Below are 16,991 nucleotides of genomic sequence, written 5' to 3'. Positions count from 1 at the left end.
TTGGCAGACCGTTTTTGCAACAAAAGTGTTATCATTATAATAGGCTGACGAAGAAATGATTCGTCTGGTACTCGAAAACTAAAGAACAGAAATGGCTGTAAGAGGAGCTGCTGCAATTGCATGCACCACAAGAGGAAGAAACCCGTTTGTCTCATCAGCAAATCATTATTTTTTTATGAGGTTTCATCACTCTCCTTCACGTTCGTTCCAAAGATTCACATCACATCCCGACCACCGTTCTGGTAATTTTTCTTTCTTTGGACTATGTATGCTTAAGAATTTGATGCAAATTTGGTTACTTTATTAAATTGTACCATGCACGAATTTTAATTTGTAGGATATAGAAATCAAATTCGTGCAATCCAGGGGGCCACTGCGGACCCCTTAACTTCCAAGAAAGAATATGATAAGGATCCATCACCAGAGAACTGGAAGATTAAAATGCTTTATGATGGAGATTGCCCTCTCTGCATGCGAGAGGTCTGGATTTTATTTGATTTATAGCTTATAGAAATTTAATGTTACAAGTTTTTTTTTTTTTTGATTTGTTAATATTCGTTATGTTATTGACAGGTTAACATGCTAAAGGAGAGGAATAAGCAATATGGGACTATAAAGTTTGTTGATATAAGTTCAGATGAGTACTCTATTGAGGAGAATCAAGGCCTAGACTACAAAACTGTATGTGATTGCACGTTGCATATTACTTGCTAGCTTATTTAAGCATTAATTTTTTTAGACATATTGGTCGTTCTAAGTTTCGTTCTTTATTCAGGTTATGGGAAGTATTCATGCAATCGTTTCGGATGGCACTGTAGTCACTGACGTCGAAGTAAGTCTCTATCCTTATTGTTTGTCAAATCTGAGTGCCTTAGCTGTTTTAATGGTTGGGTGTTTGCTGTATTATAATCTTGTTCTTTTGTATATAGATCTAAATGTTGCATACAAAAACTCTGCAGGCATTTAGAAGATTGTACGAAGAAGTTGGCCTTGGATGGGTCTATGCAATTACTAAATATGAACCTGTAAGTCTTCATATCCATTGTGTTGGTATGTTTATTTCAGAAACTTGGGTTTACCAAGAAAAATTGTTGGTAATCCCGTCTTGTTCTTTTTTTTTTCAATTTTTTTTTTTTAAATGGGAAGCATGGTATTTGCAGATTGCCAAAATAGCTGATTTTGTTTATAGTGTTTGGGCTAAGTATCGTCTTCAAATCACAGGTAAATTCATGCATTATAAGGAATTTTCTCATTAGAGTTTCTGAGTTGTTTTTATGTTCTTTGGCTTGCACGGCCAAGTATGATGCTATAGGTGCAGAGTCATTGGTTTGCTGCAGTAGCATGAGTTATTTTCTGAATCACTTTCTGTAACTTATTTAATCAAACATCACCAGTTTGTATCTCAATTGACCTTCAATAGACTGGATCAGTATCATTCAGTTTCCACTGCATATAATATTCAGCTTGCCCTATCTTAACAGCATGATTTCTCCTATTACTAGTCTGAGAAACTCCAACAGAAAATCTTGGTTAAACCTATGGTTTCTGGGATTGATTCTGTTTCCTTCATTAAAATTCTTATAATTCCTTATGCCGCTGGCCTATTTTGGTTTTAGGTCGCCCTCCTTTAGAAGAAATTTTGGAAGCACGAAGGAAGAACAAGGTAGGCATTCTGCACCTGCATAAATTTCTTTGCTTTTATTGTTCGATCTGTTAGCCCTTGTATGTTCTTCAATGTCTTTGGATGGCTTTGATGAGAAGATTTTTGTAGAACCAAATAAACATCTACCGAATAAAATAAAAAAACCAGTTCAGCTGAATTGCAGACTAGCCTATGATGTTAGTGGATTTTCACAGCAACTCCAATCATCAAAAGTTGCATTATAAATACAAAACTTTGAGAAAGATCACCCGTTAAATTTTAATATAGAAACAGAAATATATCAATAGTCTAGAAGTCATCATTTTAACACATTCAGCATGAATGTTATGCATTCTGCACTACTATGCCAGCTAAAGCTGTTTCTTGCCCATCATTCTCCATAAAAAATGCTTTAAACAGTCAATGGTAGAAGTGTTTGGTAATGATCAATTTTTGTTTCTTTACAGGGCGAAGTATGTGGAGACAACAAATCTTGTCAGATGTGAATTCACCAATTGATTGCTTGTCAACAGGATTTTGATAGTTTATTTTGTAAATTTCCAAAAGCTCCTACCTTACCACAACAAAGGGGGTATGCCATCTCCAATCTGATTTTGGAGAGCAATGTTAATGTTGCATTAAACATCTCCATCCTAAATAAAGGCTAGGGTGGTTACAGGAATACAAATGTAAAATTTTGAAGTCTCCGATACCATATATTTATGTTTATTGATATCAGTTATATACTTGATACTTCAAGTAAGTGTTTCAGTTATGCTTCGTGAACTAATGTTAATTGATCCGGCGTATATATCATACTCTAAAAAATAATGGAGACGAGATCATCTTATCTGTTGTGATACGTTTTTTGCTGTTTTTCAAGGTTTAATTAATCTACGTGTTCATGCGATACAATAACAACTCACCTCGTATTGCAAAAATAGTATCATTTTTTCCATTCTTCAGATGACTTATTTGAAAGTAAAATTCGTTGAGGAAATATAATTTATCAGCCAAGAACTTCAATTTAAACTTTTCCCATCTGCTTTCATCAACCTTACCACAAATTCATCAATATTCTTGTCCGAGCTTCCACCAGCTCTAACAGCTTTCTTGGCAAACTCTCTCCACTTAGAAACATTCCTCTTTATTTTTTGGCTTCTTTCTCCATCCATAACTTCATTTACGCACTTGTTCAGTTCTTCCCCAGTCACAATCCCAGCTCTATTCTTCTTAGCTCTCACACCGACTTCCCACACTTCCTCCACAAACTTAGCATTAGTCGGCTGGTCACTGAACTGTGGCACTGCCACTACTGCCACACCGAGGCTCAACCCTTCTAAAATTGAGTTCCATCCACAGTGTGTTATGAAGCAACCAACAGCTTGGTGAGCTAGAACCTCAAACTGGTTGCACCATCTCACTACTAATCCTGTTTCACCAACTGAATTCACAAACTCAACAGGCAGCTTGTTTTCATTCTCTTTTACCACCCATAAGAAAGGCTTTTCGCTTGCTTTTAAGCCCCGCGCAATTTCATCAACCTGATTAGCTGCAATGTCTGCCATGCTTCCAAATGACACGTATATCACAGATTTTTCTGGCTTTGTGGCTAGCCATCTCATGCACTGGTCACCGGTTGGTTCCCAAATATTAGCTCCATAAGCTGAATCTCCCGCAATTTGTTGGTCCAAGTAAGCTGATGGCACCAGTGGTCCAATCATGACCAGTGGCCAGAGTCCAAGCATGGCCCTCAGTAGCTTTTCAAAGTTAAAAATGCAATCCATAAATGAGAGAGTTAGCCAAACTAATGCAAATTAAATAATTAATAATTGATTGGTGCAATTACTAAATCTAAATTTTGGTAGGACCAACTCCAGACTTTATTCACTTGATATTTTCTCCTGATTGAACGTATTTTTAGTCTTTCAATTGATCTCTTTGTTCTTCACAAACAAGAATTAATCTAGGTCGTTTGCTTAGCTACTCTTAAAAGCATTGAACAAGAGACCGTGATTTAAATACCTCTTTTTCCAGCTCCTCAAAGGAGTTGCAAAGCACCCAGTCATTTTTATTCAAGCTGCCAAATTGCTCCAAAATTGCTGCCAAATAAGCAGGGTTACTTGCAGGTTGCGCTAGAAAACTCGGCAAGTCAGAAGAAGCAAGAGAAGGCAGGCCAGGCAACGTTACGGGCACTGTTTCTTGATTCACAGGCAAGGTCAGGAGACCGTGATTTATTTGCCAATACATGGAGCAAACAGAAGCAGAGTTAGTCATCATGGCAGCTCCATAAATGCCAAACTGTCTAGCTACATCAAGAGCCCATGTAAGCAATGAATCATATACTATGCAATTAACCGGTGATTCTGAGTCCTTGTACTTGAGTATGACCTCTGCTAAAGTTCTTGAACCAACTGTTTTGAAAGAGTCCAAATAAGCTTTTACACTTGGAGCTTGCTTGAAGCCGCCTTCATCAAAGCCATCGGAGATTGGCTCAACGCCTACTGTTGTCGCATGGATTGACTTGACAGTGTAATGGGTGGTGGCCAAGGTGGCTTTGACTCGCTTGGATGCTAGGCGTTTAGCAAACTGGAGAAGCGGGTTTATGTGGCCTTGGGCAGGATATGTGAGCACAAGTACATGAACCCTTTCCCTTTGGTTCTCCATTTGTTCTCTGTTTTGGGAGTCTGTCTGCTTTCTTTTTGGTGAATAGATTAAACGATACATAGACCTATATAGATGGTTACAACGGAAAATTTAGATTTAGAATTAAAAATTGGTTCGCTCTGTTGACACTAAAGCCAAAGATAAGCCCTATTATTTGAATTGACACAGTAGATTAGACTGCGTGGTTCGTTTTTCACACCCACCTTACCTAATTCTAAGTAGTCCAAATCATAATTGTAATCCATGGAAAACTTCGATTTAGAATTAAGAATGCGTTCGCCGTTGAAATTAATGGCCAAAGCTAAGCTTCATTATTTGAATTGACGCAGTATTAATCCTGAATAGTGCACTTCCTACTTGTAATCCGTTTCAAAGTACTCTTGCCACTGTCAGAAACACTTTCCTTGGTAAAACACTTGCTACATGATATGCATTTCAGAAAAATATTCTAGAAGACCCTATATTCAAAGAAAATGCTTTTATTCGAAAACACTTATCTCGACTCCACTTTCACGTATGCTTTTATTAGACGACACTTATCTCGACACCACTTTCACATACGTTTTTACTCTGGCCTTTCCAAACAGAGCTTGCTGGAAACTACCAGGGTTAAGGGTGGTTTCTTCTGGACATTATAATAATCAGCACATATAACATATCCTCTATGCTGAGGCCAAAAAAAAAAAAATAAACACTAAACTATTCAGCTAAGGATTTTTATAATCATAAAAGCTCGCCTTTATTATTGAGAATGCAGTCTTACAGAATGAAGATCCCACATAATAGACACTGTTTTACAATTTGTGCTTTCACACGAGTATTCAAGCCTCAATTGAAGCAACTTCCAAGTTCCTTGCTAAGTAACCCAGCCTGCTTCTCTGACTGCAACCATCTAAAAATATTTACAATTTTAACATGAGAAAAAGATTAACTTTTCCATCTTGAGCCAGCAGAGGCAACATTTCTTAGCTACTAGCTATATCTACACCTGATGAAATTTCCAGCTTTGTAGAAATCTACAACTGCACACAAAATTTAATCGGGCAGCACCCAGAAATTCTACATCTAGTATGATGATGAAACCAAATATTCACATCCCAGTAGGATATCTCTGAATTTCTCGAGTATGAATTCTTTTCAAAGTCACAATTTTCCTTATAGAGAACCACTTCAGCACACTAAACAGCTTGGTCCACCTCCTCTGAGCTTTTCCCATCGCAAGAGTTGTGGAGCGTGTCATTAGGAAGCCGTCAACAGCACTTTGTAGATCAGCTGGTGATTCTAAACTGAGATTCTGTGACTGGAGATCTGTATCAAAGAACCGCAGGTGATCCTCATCACAGAATGTTTGAGAGATGGAATCTGTGTCACAGATAAGGGAGTTGGCAATTTGGCCTGGATAACTCAAAGCTTGGTCATATCTAAGACCGTCTATCAAGTTATAGTCATCCAAACCAGAGACACCCCCAACTGAATAAATGGACGAAATGATATCCGGAGAAGCGGCATTCAGTTGGCTATAATCAGCACCATCCATCTTGTGAGAAGCCAGAATCTTGCTCCCATTAGAAATCTCTGTCATCGGCAAGCTAGATGTGCAAAGAGCATTAGATGAGTGTGAAGAGCTGCCTGTTAAAGAGGCTTCATCCTCAAAAGAGACAACTTCCTCCCAGTGTTTAAAGGCACATATTACCAAGTTCTGAGCTTCAGCCTGATGTCACAGTCAAACATAAAAAGTCATAAACAGAGAAGAAAGATTATATAGCTGAACAATAAACAAGAGACAAATGATCTGATGTGATAAGGAAAGTGTGCCTTTTGGGTTTCAGACAGCTTATCAATGGGAACATACTGGCATTCCGAAAGCAGTCCCATCACTTGCCCCACGACATTGAAGACCACACCAGATTTCTGCTGAGTACCAGGTGGACAGTACAAATACACCCTCTTATCAAGTACACATGTCCGAGCGTGCTCCACTGTGACTTCCCACATCTTGGTAGACATACCCGTACCAAGGATCTGCACACAAACCAACAAACAAATACTGCCATATTACTACTCCAAGAGTGTCAAACCCTCACATCACATCGCAAGCAGTCAGAGCCGTTGAACATAAATTTTAATGGAACGAGATAAAGCATTGATGTTATTGTGAGTTTGGTTTCATTTTCTCCACCAATTTAGACTCTCATCTGTAACGAACAAGATACTCTCTGAGCAGAGCAGTTGTGATTGTGCTCATGTGGGCACAAGGTTTCCATCTGAAAATTTGAGTGTTTTCACCAGGCATGACCCTTTGTTTTCCCCACAAGGCAAGTATGCCCCAATACTAATGCCAGGATGAAACCTCAGTCCTATAATTCTCCCTTGATCTTATTCAGCGGAGTTGCCAAAGGACCACAATTGGATAAAATCTTCTACAAAATGTATTCAAGATTATTTCCAAGACAAGTAAAACACCAAGTACTAAAGAAGGAATAAAGTCTTACATGCCGAAGCCTTGAAGGATCTAGAACAAGCAGGGTCAAGAAATCTTTTACGGTGTTGATACTTTCACGACTCAAACGCTTGTGGAAAGCTCCATCTTTACCAATCTTTTCCAATCTCCAAACTTCATCAAACAGAACTGGAGGGTGGTGTTTCTTATACACTGCAAACAGAAATAAAGAAAAATAAATTAAATTTCTATCACCTCTTTGTTCCACTGACTTGTTTTAACAAACATCACATATGGCAATGAATATGCTTGGTCTGATGCTAACATTTTCTATTTAAAAGGAAACCAATCATGAAAGTAAGTCCTGAAAATCACTTCAATATTATAAACGATTCAACTGTGCACAGAGTGATAAAATCTAATTCTATCCTGAACACTGTAAAAGAGATGATAAGACTTTAAAAGGAAGAAAGAGACATGGTAAAATTAAACAGTCACATCGTAATGCAAGGATTAACATCAACCAGTTATATTCTAACTACTTAACAATAAGTAAATAAATACGTAATCACTCACATTCTCCACGGTGATCCCTGACAATAAAAGAGTCAGTCTTTGCCTCCCGCACTCTAGTTTCATCAGTGTTATCGACAACTCTTGCTCCAAGTCTGAATCTGCGGCTCCTTGTCCAGCTTGAATTATCTGTAAAAGAAATCTCACCCACCGAACCAATACCTTCTTTAAGAGTCAGAAATGCATCCCCAGTAAGAAGAGGTTTCTTTCCCTCTCTCTCCCTAACAATGTTATTCTTAAACTCTTCAATAGTCCAATTGTCACTCTCATCACCATCAAAGTCACCCTCAAGAACAACTATTTCAACTTTGGCAGAGGATTCAGATCCAGAAGCAACAATCTGGCCAGTAAGAGTATCAACTAAAGCTACTTTTATAGTGGAATCGTCTCCCTCAATTCGAGCCCCAGTGAACACGGGAAGAGAAAGATTATTTAAGAACTGTAGTTGTAAGCTTCTTGATTCAGGAAAATGTACCTCTTTCTCACTATTCCTGAAAAGGATGCATTAGAGAACATTTACAAAACATTTTCAATGCCACAAGGTTAACTTCATTATCTTCCAGCTTTAATATCTGATACCTTTTCTTCCTCACAACTTCCAATGAAAAAAAAAAAAAAGTTAATAGCTATACCAATGAGTGTTGATCTTACCGTTTCATGTTGGCCAAATGCTTTTTTAGAGCCAGTTCAACTTCCTCTTTTACCTATACAAGAAAACACGAAATGGGGTCAGTTTAGTTATGTTGTAACTTTTAAAAAAATTATTGAAAGTCGTGCTGAAGAAATAATTAGATGTGAAGAGAATTAGTTAAATATTCAGTAAAATTTGTTTTCAAAAGTGCTGTGAGTTTTAAAAATACTCACATGTGTTTAGTCAATCTTACTGTTATCTGCTATAAAAATATAAATGATTGAATTAGACATAATGTTAGATAAAATTTATTTAAATATTTATAAACATGTATATAAAATATTTTTTATTATGTATATATAATAATTAATAACTAAAATAAATATTTTATATTATTAATTTTATATTTTTATTTTGTTATCATAATATAATTGGTAATAATAATAATCTCTTTAAAGTTAATGGCTTTATTTCTTAATTAATAAGGATAATTTTGAATTTTGTAATATATATGAGGATACATATCGAATTATATTAAGTATAAAATTAATTCTCAAAATCAGATCTTGAAAAGCTACTCCTTCCTTATTTTTCAAAATCTGCTGTGGGATAGGGTGATTTTGCCAAAAGTGATGCCTAAAAAAATTTACCAAACACCAAAATTAGCTTCTAGATTTTCAAATTCACTTTCAAACCTCCCAAAAGCAATCCCAAATAGACCTTTAGTCTTAGCATAACTAATTAAGTTCACGACAAGTATATTTATCACATAAACAAAGATTACAGGAATCTCACTACCAACAAAGGCTTTTGCAAATCAAATTTTTAGGAGTACACAGATCCCATGATGAGGGGCGGACAACATATAATTTTTTTTTTAACAGTCCAGAAAAATAATAAATAAAGATAAGATTTACTTGTTTAATATAAATTTTATGTTTGGGCCCCTCAGTTTCTATGCAATTTTGTTGTAGCCTACTAAATTTTATGATTTATCCGCTAAAACCTCATATTGGCCTCTTCAATTTTACAAAGTTTACGGTATAGCTAGTCAAATTTATAGTCTTTTCATTTTGGCCCCCCTCAAAGGCTCAAACCAAAATCTGGGTTCCGCCACTGCCCATGAAGAATATATTGTGCACACTATATTCTTTAACAACATGACAAATAGATCAGCAAAACTCAAATACAGTTTGATAGCATCCCCATTGGCCAAACAGAAGACACAAAAGATCTTTGTAACTTTGTGTGTGAATATGCATAAATATGATATATATGCTTTATATGATCAAATGACTGTCAGGCAAGCAGAGTGCAGCAATCATGAGGCTATATTCTGTACGACTGAGAAATCAACTTCATGAACTTGAATGTACACTATGATGAATGCTATCATCTGATTAATCCTTGAAACAGTTAAATTGACATTCTTGAGATAACATATTAAAGAAGCTGACGAACATATGGCTTTAATTTTTTTTAGACGTAACAGCGAGCAAAATGTATTGTGATAATCAAAGCACAATTATTTATCACAAACAAACTAAAATGATAGTGAACCATACCACCCTGCGAATCAAGGGCTCCAGAACTGGCTCCAGAAAATGCTGAACCGATTGTATCTTCATAACCTCCTGAACCACACTGAACACAGTCAACTAATAAATTAGAGACTGAAATAAGAGAAAATGAACCCAGAAGAAAAAGGCACAAACATGTTTCAACAGGCACTATCAAGGCATCAACTAAATAGAAGTGAGAGAGAAGCTGATCCGTTGATTTATTATTTACATAAACACAGAACAGTGGAGCAAACTTATTTCTGGCCCAACTTCAAAACCATAAAAATTACAGCACCTTGCAGCATAAAGCAGTAAGTATACATTTGCCTATACTCCACAAATTCATAATTTTCCAGTACACAAGCGGACCTGTCACCTGGCCCAGTTCATTTTCTCTCGACTTTGAACATTGGCTCAGTGATTTCAAATAACAGATAACATAGGCAGAGCACATTGATCAAAATTATTTAATTATCACTCAACAAGCAAATTCAGTTCCCTTTCCATCAATTTTCCACTGTGCAATTAAAACTTTCAACAATCTTCAGCTAAATAAGCCTTCCCCCAACTCATTTCTCATTCAAATCTAAACTATAAAAGAAAAGGAAAAATAAACTTAAAGAGTAATACCAAAAACAGTCAATAAGCGAGAAAATCAAACAAGAAAAAGGCAACTAACTTTTTAAAAGTATGCCCTTTTCTACGCTTATCCTCAGGACAATTCTCAGCTCTTGCCTTGCCATCTTCTTGCTGCCTCTTCTGTGACATATTTTCTTTTTCTTTTCTTTTTTTCTCTCTCACGAAACAGCACTACTCTGCGACTCTGGTGTTGGTTACGACCGTCAACACCACCGCCAAAACCAGTATCAACGACAACAACATCCAAGCCGACCAACATGCGCCGCAAATACGTTACTCACTCAAACTCACCACATGACATCATATATACACACTCCCCAAAAAAAAAATGACAGCGAAAGAGAATAATCCAAAATTAGTAAAAAAAATATATATATGTATATTATTTAATTGGATAACTTTTCAAATTGGTTTTGGGCCATCCACATCCAATACTTGAATTTGGCCTCGTCCGGGATGCTTCTCCTTCGCCTGAAACTCGAGCTCATCTCATCTCACACCTACTCGCGGCATCTTCTGGCAGTTTGGCTGAAAACACACCCCACCCCTCCTGTTTTTGGGTGCAAGAGATGCAAACTTCCAAGTGTTCTCTGTGGGCCCCTCAAAGCGCGTTATGGCGCTATGAATCTGTGGGTCCCCTGCTTTTACACGCATTCTTGGCCCTGCCTATTTTGCGGGTAACTGACTAACCCACCATCTTCTATCGCCTCGTGGCATTTGTTTGATTTATTATTATTATTATTATTGTTAAATTATTGGATAATCTGATTATTTTACGATTATCAGTTTATTTGTATTTATCTAATCGCATAAATAAAATCCACGTAAAAACCATGCGTGCGACTCTATTCTATATTTACAGAATTAAAATATCATCTATTCTTGATTTGGTTGTGATCCCCGTTCGCACATAATTGAATAATATTTTTTTTGTTATAAATATCAGTAAATATTGCTTACTCAAAACTCATTCCTTTCTAAAGTTACTGATGATTTTCTTTACCAAATATGAAAAGATGAAGCGACTACATTTAGTGATACATACACAAAAATTATTTTACAAAACAGTATAAATTGATGTGGTACATCTATTATTGATTGAATTAAAAATCAAATATGATAGGATCCATGTAATTTATTTTTATTTTTTATTATTCTAACCAACTAATTATGTATTGCGACATCAGTTTACATGTAATTATTTATATAATTATTTGTACCTCTATAATTATTCTATTTTAAAATAATCTTAAAATTAAAGTATTGCGACTTGCCATTTCACAATAATTACTTAAGTTTTTTTTTTTTTTTGAAAAGCACAACAATTGCTTAGATATGGCAAAATATTTAGGGTCTATTTAGGATTGCTGCTGTTAGGAGGATTTAAAATAATTTTAAGAAACTAAAAGTTAACTTCAGTGTTTGGTAATTTTTTTTTAATTCACTTTTGGTAAAATAAATCTATCTTATAGCTGATTTTAAAAAGTATATAAATTTTGAGAACCTATTTTACATTTAATATAATTCCACATATATCCTTACATATTTTACATGAACCAAAAGCTATCCTTAATTAACTAAGAAATTAAATCAAAAAATTTAAGATCATTATTATTTTGATTTATTTTTTCTTCATGCACACTCTATATTGCTGTTCTTTTTCTTCCTATTTACCTTCTATTTACCATCCCATCCAAACTTCTTTAATGCTGCAAATAAGATCACACTTAGGTTAGTATAGTAAAACTTTTATAATTTAATACTTAATAAAATAGTAAACTCTAATTATATGATAATTTTTCACGGTCACAATTTAGGTCAAAGGGCTAAATTAATAATTTCGATAATTTAATGTCTTTTTGTAAATTAAAAAAGAACTCTTATACAACTGCGCGGTCTCATTCATATAATAAATTAATAATCTGCCAAAGTTACAAATATAATTGTTATGATATTTTATTTAATAAAATATAACTCTATTGTTACCTTTTTTTTCTTTGAAATTTAAATATAACCTATTCTCATCTCTAATTTTACTTATTACTTCTAGAAATTTTGAGGTTGAATTCTAAAATTTGTAAGAATTTTAATTTTTTTAATTTTATTTTATATTTTGTGGATTCATTTATTTTTAATTGATTAGATTGGTAAAATACAATAAATTTTTAGTTGATTGAAATGTATGTTCATTGAGTTTATACACAACGAAAATATAATAAAAAATAATTTATTAATTAATTAATATCCTTTTAAATTAACAAATTTTGCATGGTCTCAATACTGTTAATTTATAGAGGTTTTAGAATATGTTTCATTACTTTATTATTTAATTTAAAAGTATTCAAAAAAATTTAAAGTGAACTTGTGTGTGTGTGTGTGTGTGTGTGTGTGTGTGTGTGTATTTCAAAGGACCATCTTTTAAACTTGGACTACACAAAATTGGTGTAATTTGATAGAAGAAGGAGTTGTTGTTGTTGTTGTTATTGATTTGAGATTAAGAAATGTAATAAAGTGAAAATATTATTTTTTTAGCTATCAATTTTTTATGTACAAAATAAATATATTAAATTGATATGTTTGTAAGGAAATTTCACTTGAAATTGTGACTATTTTAGCCATTTGAATTATGACTGTAATTTAAAATTAGGCTGAAGTTATTTAAAAAATAAACTCATTATTAAAATTTTAAAATTTAAAGATCTAAAATTACCCATATTAATCTCTTTCTGCTCTCACATTATATAAACTAAACAATCGATTTTACTCTATTTTGAATTCGTTTTTTTGCATATTTCTTTGTATATCATGATCTCTATTTCGTGCTCCCTATGTACAAGATTTTTTTATTGATATTTATTAATTTTTGTGTTTGGTAAACATTAATTTATTGATATTTATTAATTTTTATGGTTGAAAAAAAATTTATTGATTTTAAATTTTAAATAGTGGGTGTTGTTCTTTTTAGTTTGTGATATCAATTATTTGAAGCTGAAAGAGAGTATATGAATGAATTGATTAGAATGTGTGAAATTAAGATGAGAAAGAGAAGATAATTACGTAATTTTATTAAATACTATTGATACAATTAAATTCTTACTTAGAAAAAGGGTGTAGAGAATAAATTAATGAGTTCAATTAGCCTTATCCTTAAATTAACATATGCCAACTGCAGTCTGCATATATAATTGATATTAAAACTCACAATATTTTTAGAAATAAAATTTATCAAATGCTTAACTATTTTTCTTTACAGTTAATTATTTTTAAGAGATAGTTACATTAATTATTTTCAAAATTACAATATTACCAATCGGCCTTTAACTAAACGATTCACCAACCAACCTTAAAATTGTTGATCCAAGAGTAATTTCTTATGTTCCCTAATTATTTGATGAGCAACAATTGAATCATGTAAAGAAATTAATTTTGGATTAATCTAAGTTTTAGATAATATAACTTAACAAGACTCTAAATTATGATATTGTTGTCCGCTTACACTGCGCGAATGATCTTGGTCATTTTTAAGCACGGGCTCCACCCAAACAACCAATTATAAATGTCTCTATTTTTATTAGGATCATTAATTAACAATTTGAAATCTTCTCATTTACACTGGCATAAGTGACAAAATGGCAGAGTTTCAAAGGAGCCAATTTGTACAAACCGAAATCATAAATTGATATTGAAACGCAACCAAACCCTGCTATCAATGTCAATCGGAATCCACCCTTTGGGCTACTATTTGGCGGTTAATGATCATTGATCACAACACAAACAATCAAAGATGAAATGGCTTTAATCTTTTACGTGAAATTCAAGAAAGTTGGCCTCAAACTGTTGCCTTGTTGCAATAATGAGGAATGAAGATGGAAACAAAAAAAAAAAAAAAAAAAAGTGTTAAAGAGCAATTGTCAAATGTCATGAACATGAACAGCGGCAAAACATCAATGTCAGAAAAAGATTCAGGTAAAGATTCTTTATCTTTATTTCATCGCTGCACTTCCTCGAATCTTCCTCCGTCCATCAATTCTTTCTACAGGATTCAAAACCTTTTCCCGTCCGTGTAATCAAAGCATTTTGCCATTACCATTAGAATCCAAAATTGTACTTGGTATGTAATCAACAAATTGTTGAAGGTAATGCCATTTTATGAAACAATTTTCCCTGCGTTTTTCACGTTGGTATTAAAGACAGAGGGTCCAGCTATATTACCACAAGGGTTACAGGCCCCATTTTTTTTTTTTTTTTTTTTATATTTTCCTAATCCACCGTTAACATCTAACCCAAAATGAGTTTAATAAGCTAAGATACTTTTGTTGGGTGCACCGTTAACATCTAACCCAAAATGAGTTTGATAAGCTAAGGTACTTTTGTTGGGTGCACCGTTAACATCTAACCCAAAATGAGTTTGATAAGCTAAGATACTTTTGTTGAGTGCTGTTAACACTATAATCCATGATGTTTACTACAAATTTTAAAAAAAATTGAAAATTTTGACGCATAAGTCTATGATATTTTGAATTTTTTACGTCTAGATCTATCAACCCTATGAATTTCATTTATAAAACAACTTATTCTTATATTTTAATTAATACACTTTCTTATTAATTAATTAATTTAATGCATGATAGATGAATATGATTCTATATTAAAATACAAACCATATTTTATGATAAATATGAATCTAACTTTAATTTCACGTTCTTAAGTGTTTTTTTTTTTTTGGGTTTCATAATAATTATTTAATACCAGTTAATAACTTGAATATGCAGTAAAATATCTATTAATTTACCAATAAGAGCGTATCAAAAAATGAGACAAAAAATTTAATAACTTGCCTTTATTTATTCTTATATCTAGGAGTTTGATGAACAAGTTTATAAGTCTTTTAATAAGGATTTACAACCAAAGTCATATTATACTCCACACTTGTTTAGGAATTCTTTTCAACATCTCACGTTCGATAACTTTGGGTTAATAATATAATTTAGTTGCTAATTCCTAGAGAAATGGAATTGAAATGTGTAGGCTTCTAAATCATTTTTATATATTATTAAAGTAATTTAGTTAATAAAAAAAATAATTTTAACAATGATATATTGAACATTTAAGTAGGTGTACAGAATAAAATATTCTTTTAAAATCTTTGATGATGGGTGTGAGAATTTATAATAAATAAATAAATAAAAAAAGGCCCCAGCCATTGATTTTACTTTAAAGAAATAAAACAAGTAGGACCAATGAGTCAAAATTTAGGTCTACCGAATTCTTTTCTCTTAATTTTATAATGAAGTAGAGGATGCAGTGTCATTAACTCAGAAAAAGACGAGAAGAGGGGTTACTTGCCATTGTTGCCAACATTGTTTTGCCAAAAAGTGAAAAAGATAAGAATAAAGGTTAGATCAGATCGAGGGATTCGCGGTTTGGATTTTGAAAGCAATTTCGATTTCCTCTGTCAAATCAAGCACGGAAAAGGCATTTCACAATAAGCTAATGATCATTTCAGGACATGCTTCTTTTTCACGTTTTCCATTTTTATTTTTATTTTTTGACCGTAGGCCTCATATTTTATGCAACTTATTATGACTTATGACTGTGAAAAATAGGACTTTGAAAACAGCATAAAATCATGCTTAAGATACCTAAATTGTCATTTTTCTTACTTTCTTTTTGAATTATTTATATACATTATATAATTAGAGATTTATTAATATTCATATTAGATATTTACTCGGACCAATTACATTTATTATGATATATACCATAATTCAAGTATCTAACCTTATAAATACGGAGAGATATCTATCTCAACCTACAAACTAATAGAATATATGTTTATCTTCACCTAAATTTTATTTTTAGAGATGACTACATATTTTAAACATAGACGCCATCTCCTAATCCACCGTGCTAGATAAACAATCAACATTTTAGACGCTTAATTCATGATCGATTAATAGGAGATATATAAGTTAATTGTATATCCAGCCCAATAGATTATCTAGAGATATTATGTGTAAAATCGCAAAATACTCATTTACATCCTCAATTTGGATTTTATCTATCCCTCAACCTTTTAAATAGAAAATTTATTTTTAAAAAATCTCTTAAGATATCAACTATTTAGTTCATTTTTCCTTTTGTAAATTTCTATAAATTTATGATAAACTTCAATTTATTCCTAATATAAAAACAATATTTCTCAATTTACTCCTCTAAAAATGTGAAAATATCAATTTATCCTTTTTTTTTTTCAAAAGACAAGGGCAAATCAAAGGTGCACTGATAAATTTTATTTTTCTGTAAATAGAGATAAATGAATATTTTTATACTTATAAATTGGAGATTGCCATTTTAAGCAGGGGGTGAATTTAAGCTTATAACTATAAACTCTGTACGAAAAAAAAAAGTATATTAGACGTGAGATGATGTGACGAGTGACGGTTACGCGATGTGCAAGGCAATTGACATTTCTCGGCGGGGACCCCGGAGGCCTTTGTTGTGGGCACCGTAGTAATGGGCTGGTGAGGGCCCATTCGTCTTACAAGCATCACGTGTGTGGTTGGATATGTAACAAAATCAAAACACAATTAAGGCCGTGCATGATTTACCAAACACTCGTGGATGTCCATTAATATCGAAACAGCTGGCGGGACCCAAGAGCAAACACTTGACCATCTTGTTTTGGACTTGCCAACTGTCACTTGCTCATTGCCAGAATGCACTAATGACACAGCAAGTCGTGTCACAGTGTTTCTTCAAATGAACAGCGGACGGTGACTTCGTGTTACGGAGGATCACTGATCTGATCCTTATTGTTTCTTTCTAATCAAATAA

The 16,991-nt window shown here is 33.3% G+C and overlaps 3 protein-coding genes across 8 annotated transcripts; 1 reads left to right on the top strand and 2 right to left on the bottom strand.

Annotated features, from left to right (window-relative positions):
- Positions 1-30: 30 nt before the first annotated feature.
- LOC102629854 (uncharacterized protein At5g50100, chloroplastic) lies at positions 31-2,417 on the top strand. Of its 3 annotated transcripts, none has more exons than XR_008052781.1 (8): positions 31-242; positions 338-480; positions 574-681; positions 776-832; positions 960-1,025; positions 1,147-1,221; positions 1,617-1,663; positions 2,110-2,417. XR_008052781.1 is itself a non-coding variant. In XM_006476665.4 (8 exons), exons 1-8 carry the CDS (start codon positions 92-94, stop codon positions 2,146-2,148), a joined length of 672 nt encoding a protein of 223 aa, XP_006476728.2. In that variant the 5' UTR covers positions 37-91; the 3' UTR covers positions 2,149-2,417. The 3 variants fall into 3 exon arrangements, 2 of the variants coding, with proteins under 2 accessions (XP_024954996.2, XP_006476728.2); XM_006476665.4 differs by having other exon boundaries at positions 37-242; positions 1,161-1,221; XM_025099228.2 differs by lacking the exon at positions 1,147-1,221 and having other exon boundaries at positions 32-242.
- A 67-nt stretch (positions 2,418-2,484) lies between these two features.
- Positions 2,485-4,628, bottom strand: LOC102630144 (UDP-glycosyltransferase 74B1-like). The gene is made up of 2 exons (XM_006476666.4): positions 3,668-4,628; positions 2,485-3,402 (listed from the first exon to the last, which is right to left on the bottom strand). The coding sequence occupies exons 1-2, from the start codon at positions 4,367-4,369 to the stop codon at positions 2,665-2,667; spliced, it is 1,440 nt and encodes a 479-aa protein (XP_006476729.2). The 5' UTR covers positions 4,370-4,628; the 3' UTR covers positions 2,485-2,664.
- A 395-nt stretch (positions 4,629-5,023) lies between these two features.
- Positions 5,024-10,807, bottom strand: LOC102629177 (calmodulin-binding protein 60 A). 4 transcript variants are annotated; one of them, XM_025099227.2, is made up of 7 exons: positions 10,195-10,802; positions 9,519-9,597; positions 7,974-8,026; positions 7,326-7,813; positions 6,802-6,962; positions 6,162-6,331; positions 5,024-6,020 (listed from the first exon to the last, which is right to left on the bottom strand). In XM_025099227.2, exons 1-7 carry the CDS (start codon positions 10,281-10,283, stop codon positions 5,999-6,001), a joined length of 1,062 nt encoding a protein of 353 aa, XP_024954995.2. In that variant the 5' UTR covers positions 10,284-10,802; the 3' UTR covers positions 5,024-5,998. The 4 variants fall into 4 exon arrangements, with proteins under 4 accessions (XP_024954995.2, XP_006476727.2, XP_006476725.2 ...); XM_006476664.3 differs by having other exon boundaries at positions 6,125-6,331; positions 9,519-9,587; positions 10,195-10,796; XM_006476662.4 differs by having other exon boundaries at positions 6,125-6,331; positions 10,195-10,794.
- Positions 10,808-16,991: the final 6,184 nt, after the last annotated feature.

Source organism: Citrus sinensis, chromosome 3 (genome assembly GCF_022201045.2).
Source record: "Citrus sinensis cultivar Valencia sweet orange chromosome 3, DVS_A1.0, whole genome shotgun sequence".
Classification (NCBI taxonomy): Eukaryota; Viridiplantae; Streptophyta; class Magnoliopsida; order Sapindales; family Rutaceae; genus Citrus; species Citrus sinensis.
The sequence above is the reverse complement of the archived record's forward strand: the minus strand, read 5'-3'. Positions and strand labels throughout refer to the sequence as shown.

Excerpts from the sequence above, each read along its gene's own strand:
- LOC102629854 (XM_006476665.4), top strand. The coding sequence starts at position 92 with ATGGCTGTAAGAGGAGCTGCTGCAATTGCATGCACCACAAGAGGAAGA. Across the intron at positions 243-337 it reads ACATCCCGACCACCGTTCTG|GATATAGAAATCAAATTCGT; the intron begins GTAATTTTTCTT and ends TTTAATTTGTAG. Across the intron at positions 833-959 it reads CTGTAGTCACTGACGTCGAA|GCATTTAGAAGATTGTACGA; the intron begins GTAAGTCTCTAT and ends AAAACTCTGCAG.
- LOC102629177 (XM_006476662.4), bottom strand. The coding sequence starts at position 10,283 with ATGTCACAGAAGAGGCAGCAAGAAGATGGCAAGGCAAGAGCTGAGAAT. Across the intron at positions 8,027-9,518 it reads AGCCCTTGATTCGCAGGGTG|GTAAAAGAGGAAGTTGAACT; the intron begins GTATGGTTCACT and ends TTTCTTGTATAG. Across the intron at positions 7,814-7,973 it reads CATTTGGCCAACATGAAACG|GAATAGTGAGAAAGAGGTAC; the intron begins GTAAGATCAACA and ends CATCCTTTTCAG.
- LOC102630144 (XM_006476666.4), bottom strand. The coding sequence starts at position 4,369 with ATGTATCGTTTAATCTATTCACCAAAAAGAAAGCAGACAGACTCCCAA. Across the intron at positions 3,403-3,667 it reads TTGAGGAGCTGGAAAAAGAG|CTACTGAGGGCCATGCTTGG; the intron begins GTATTTAAATCA and ends AACTTTGAAAAG.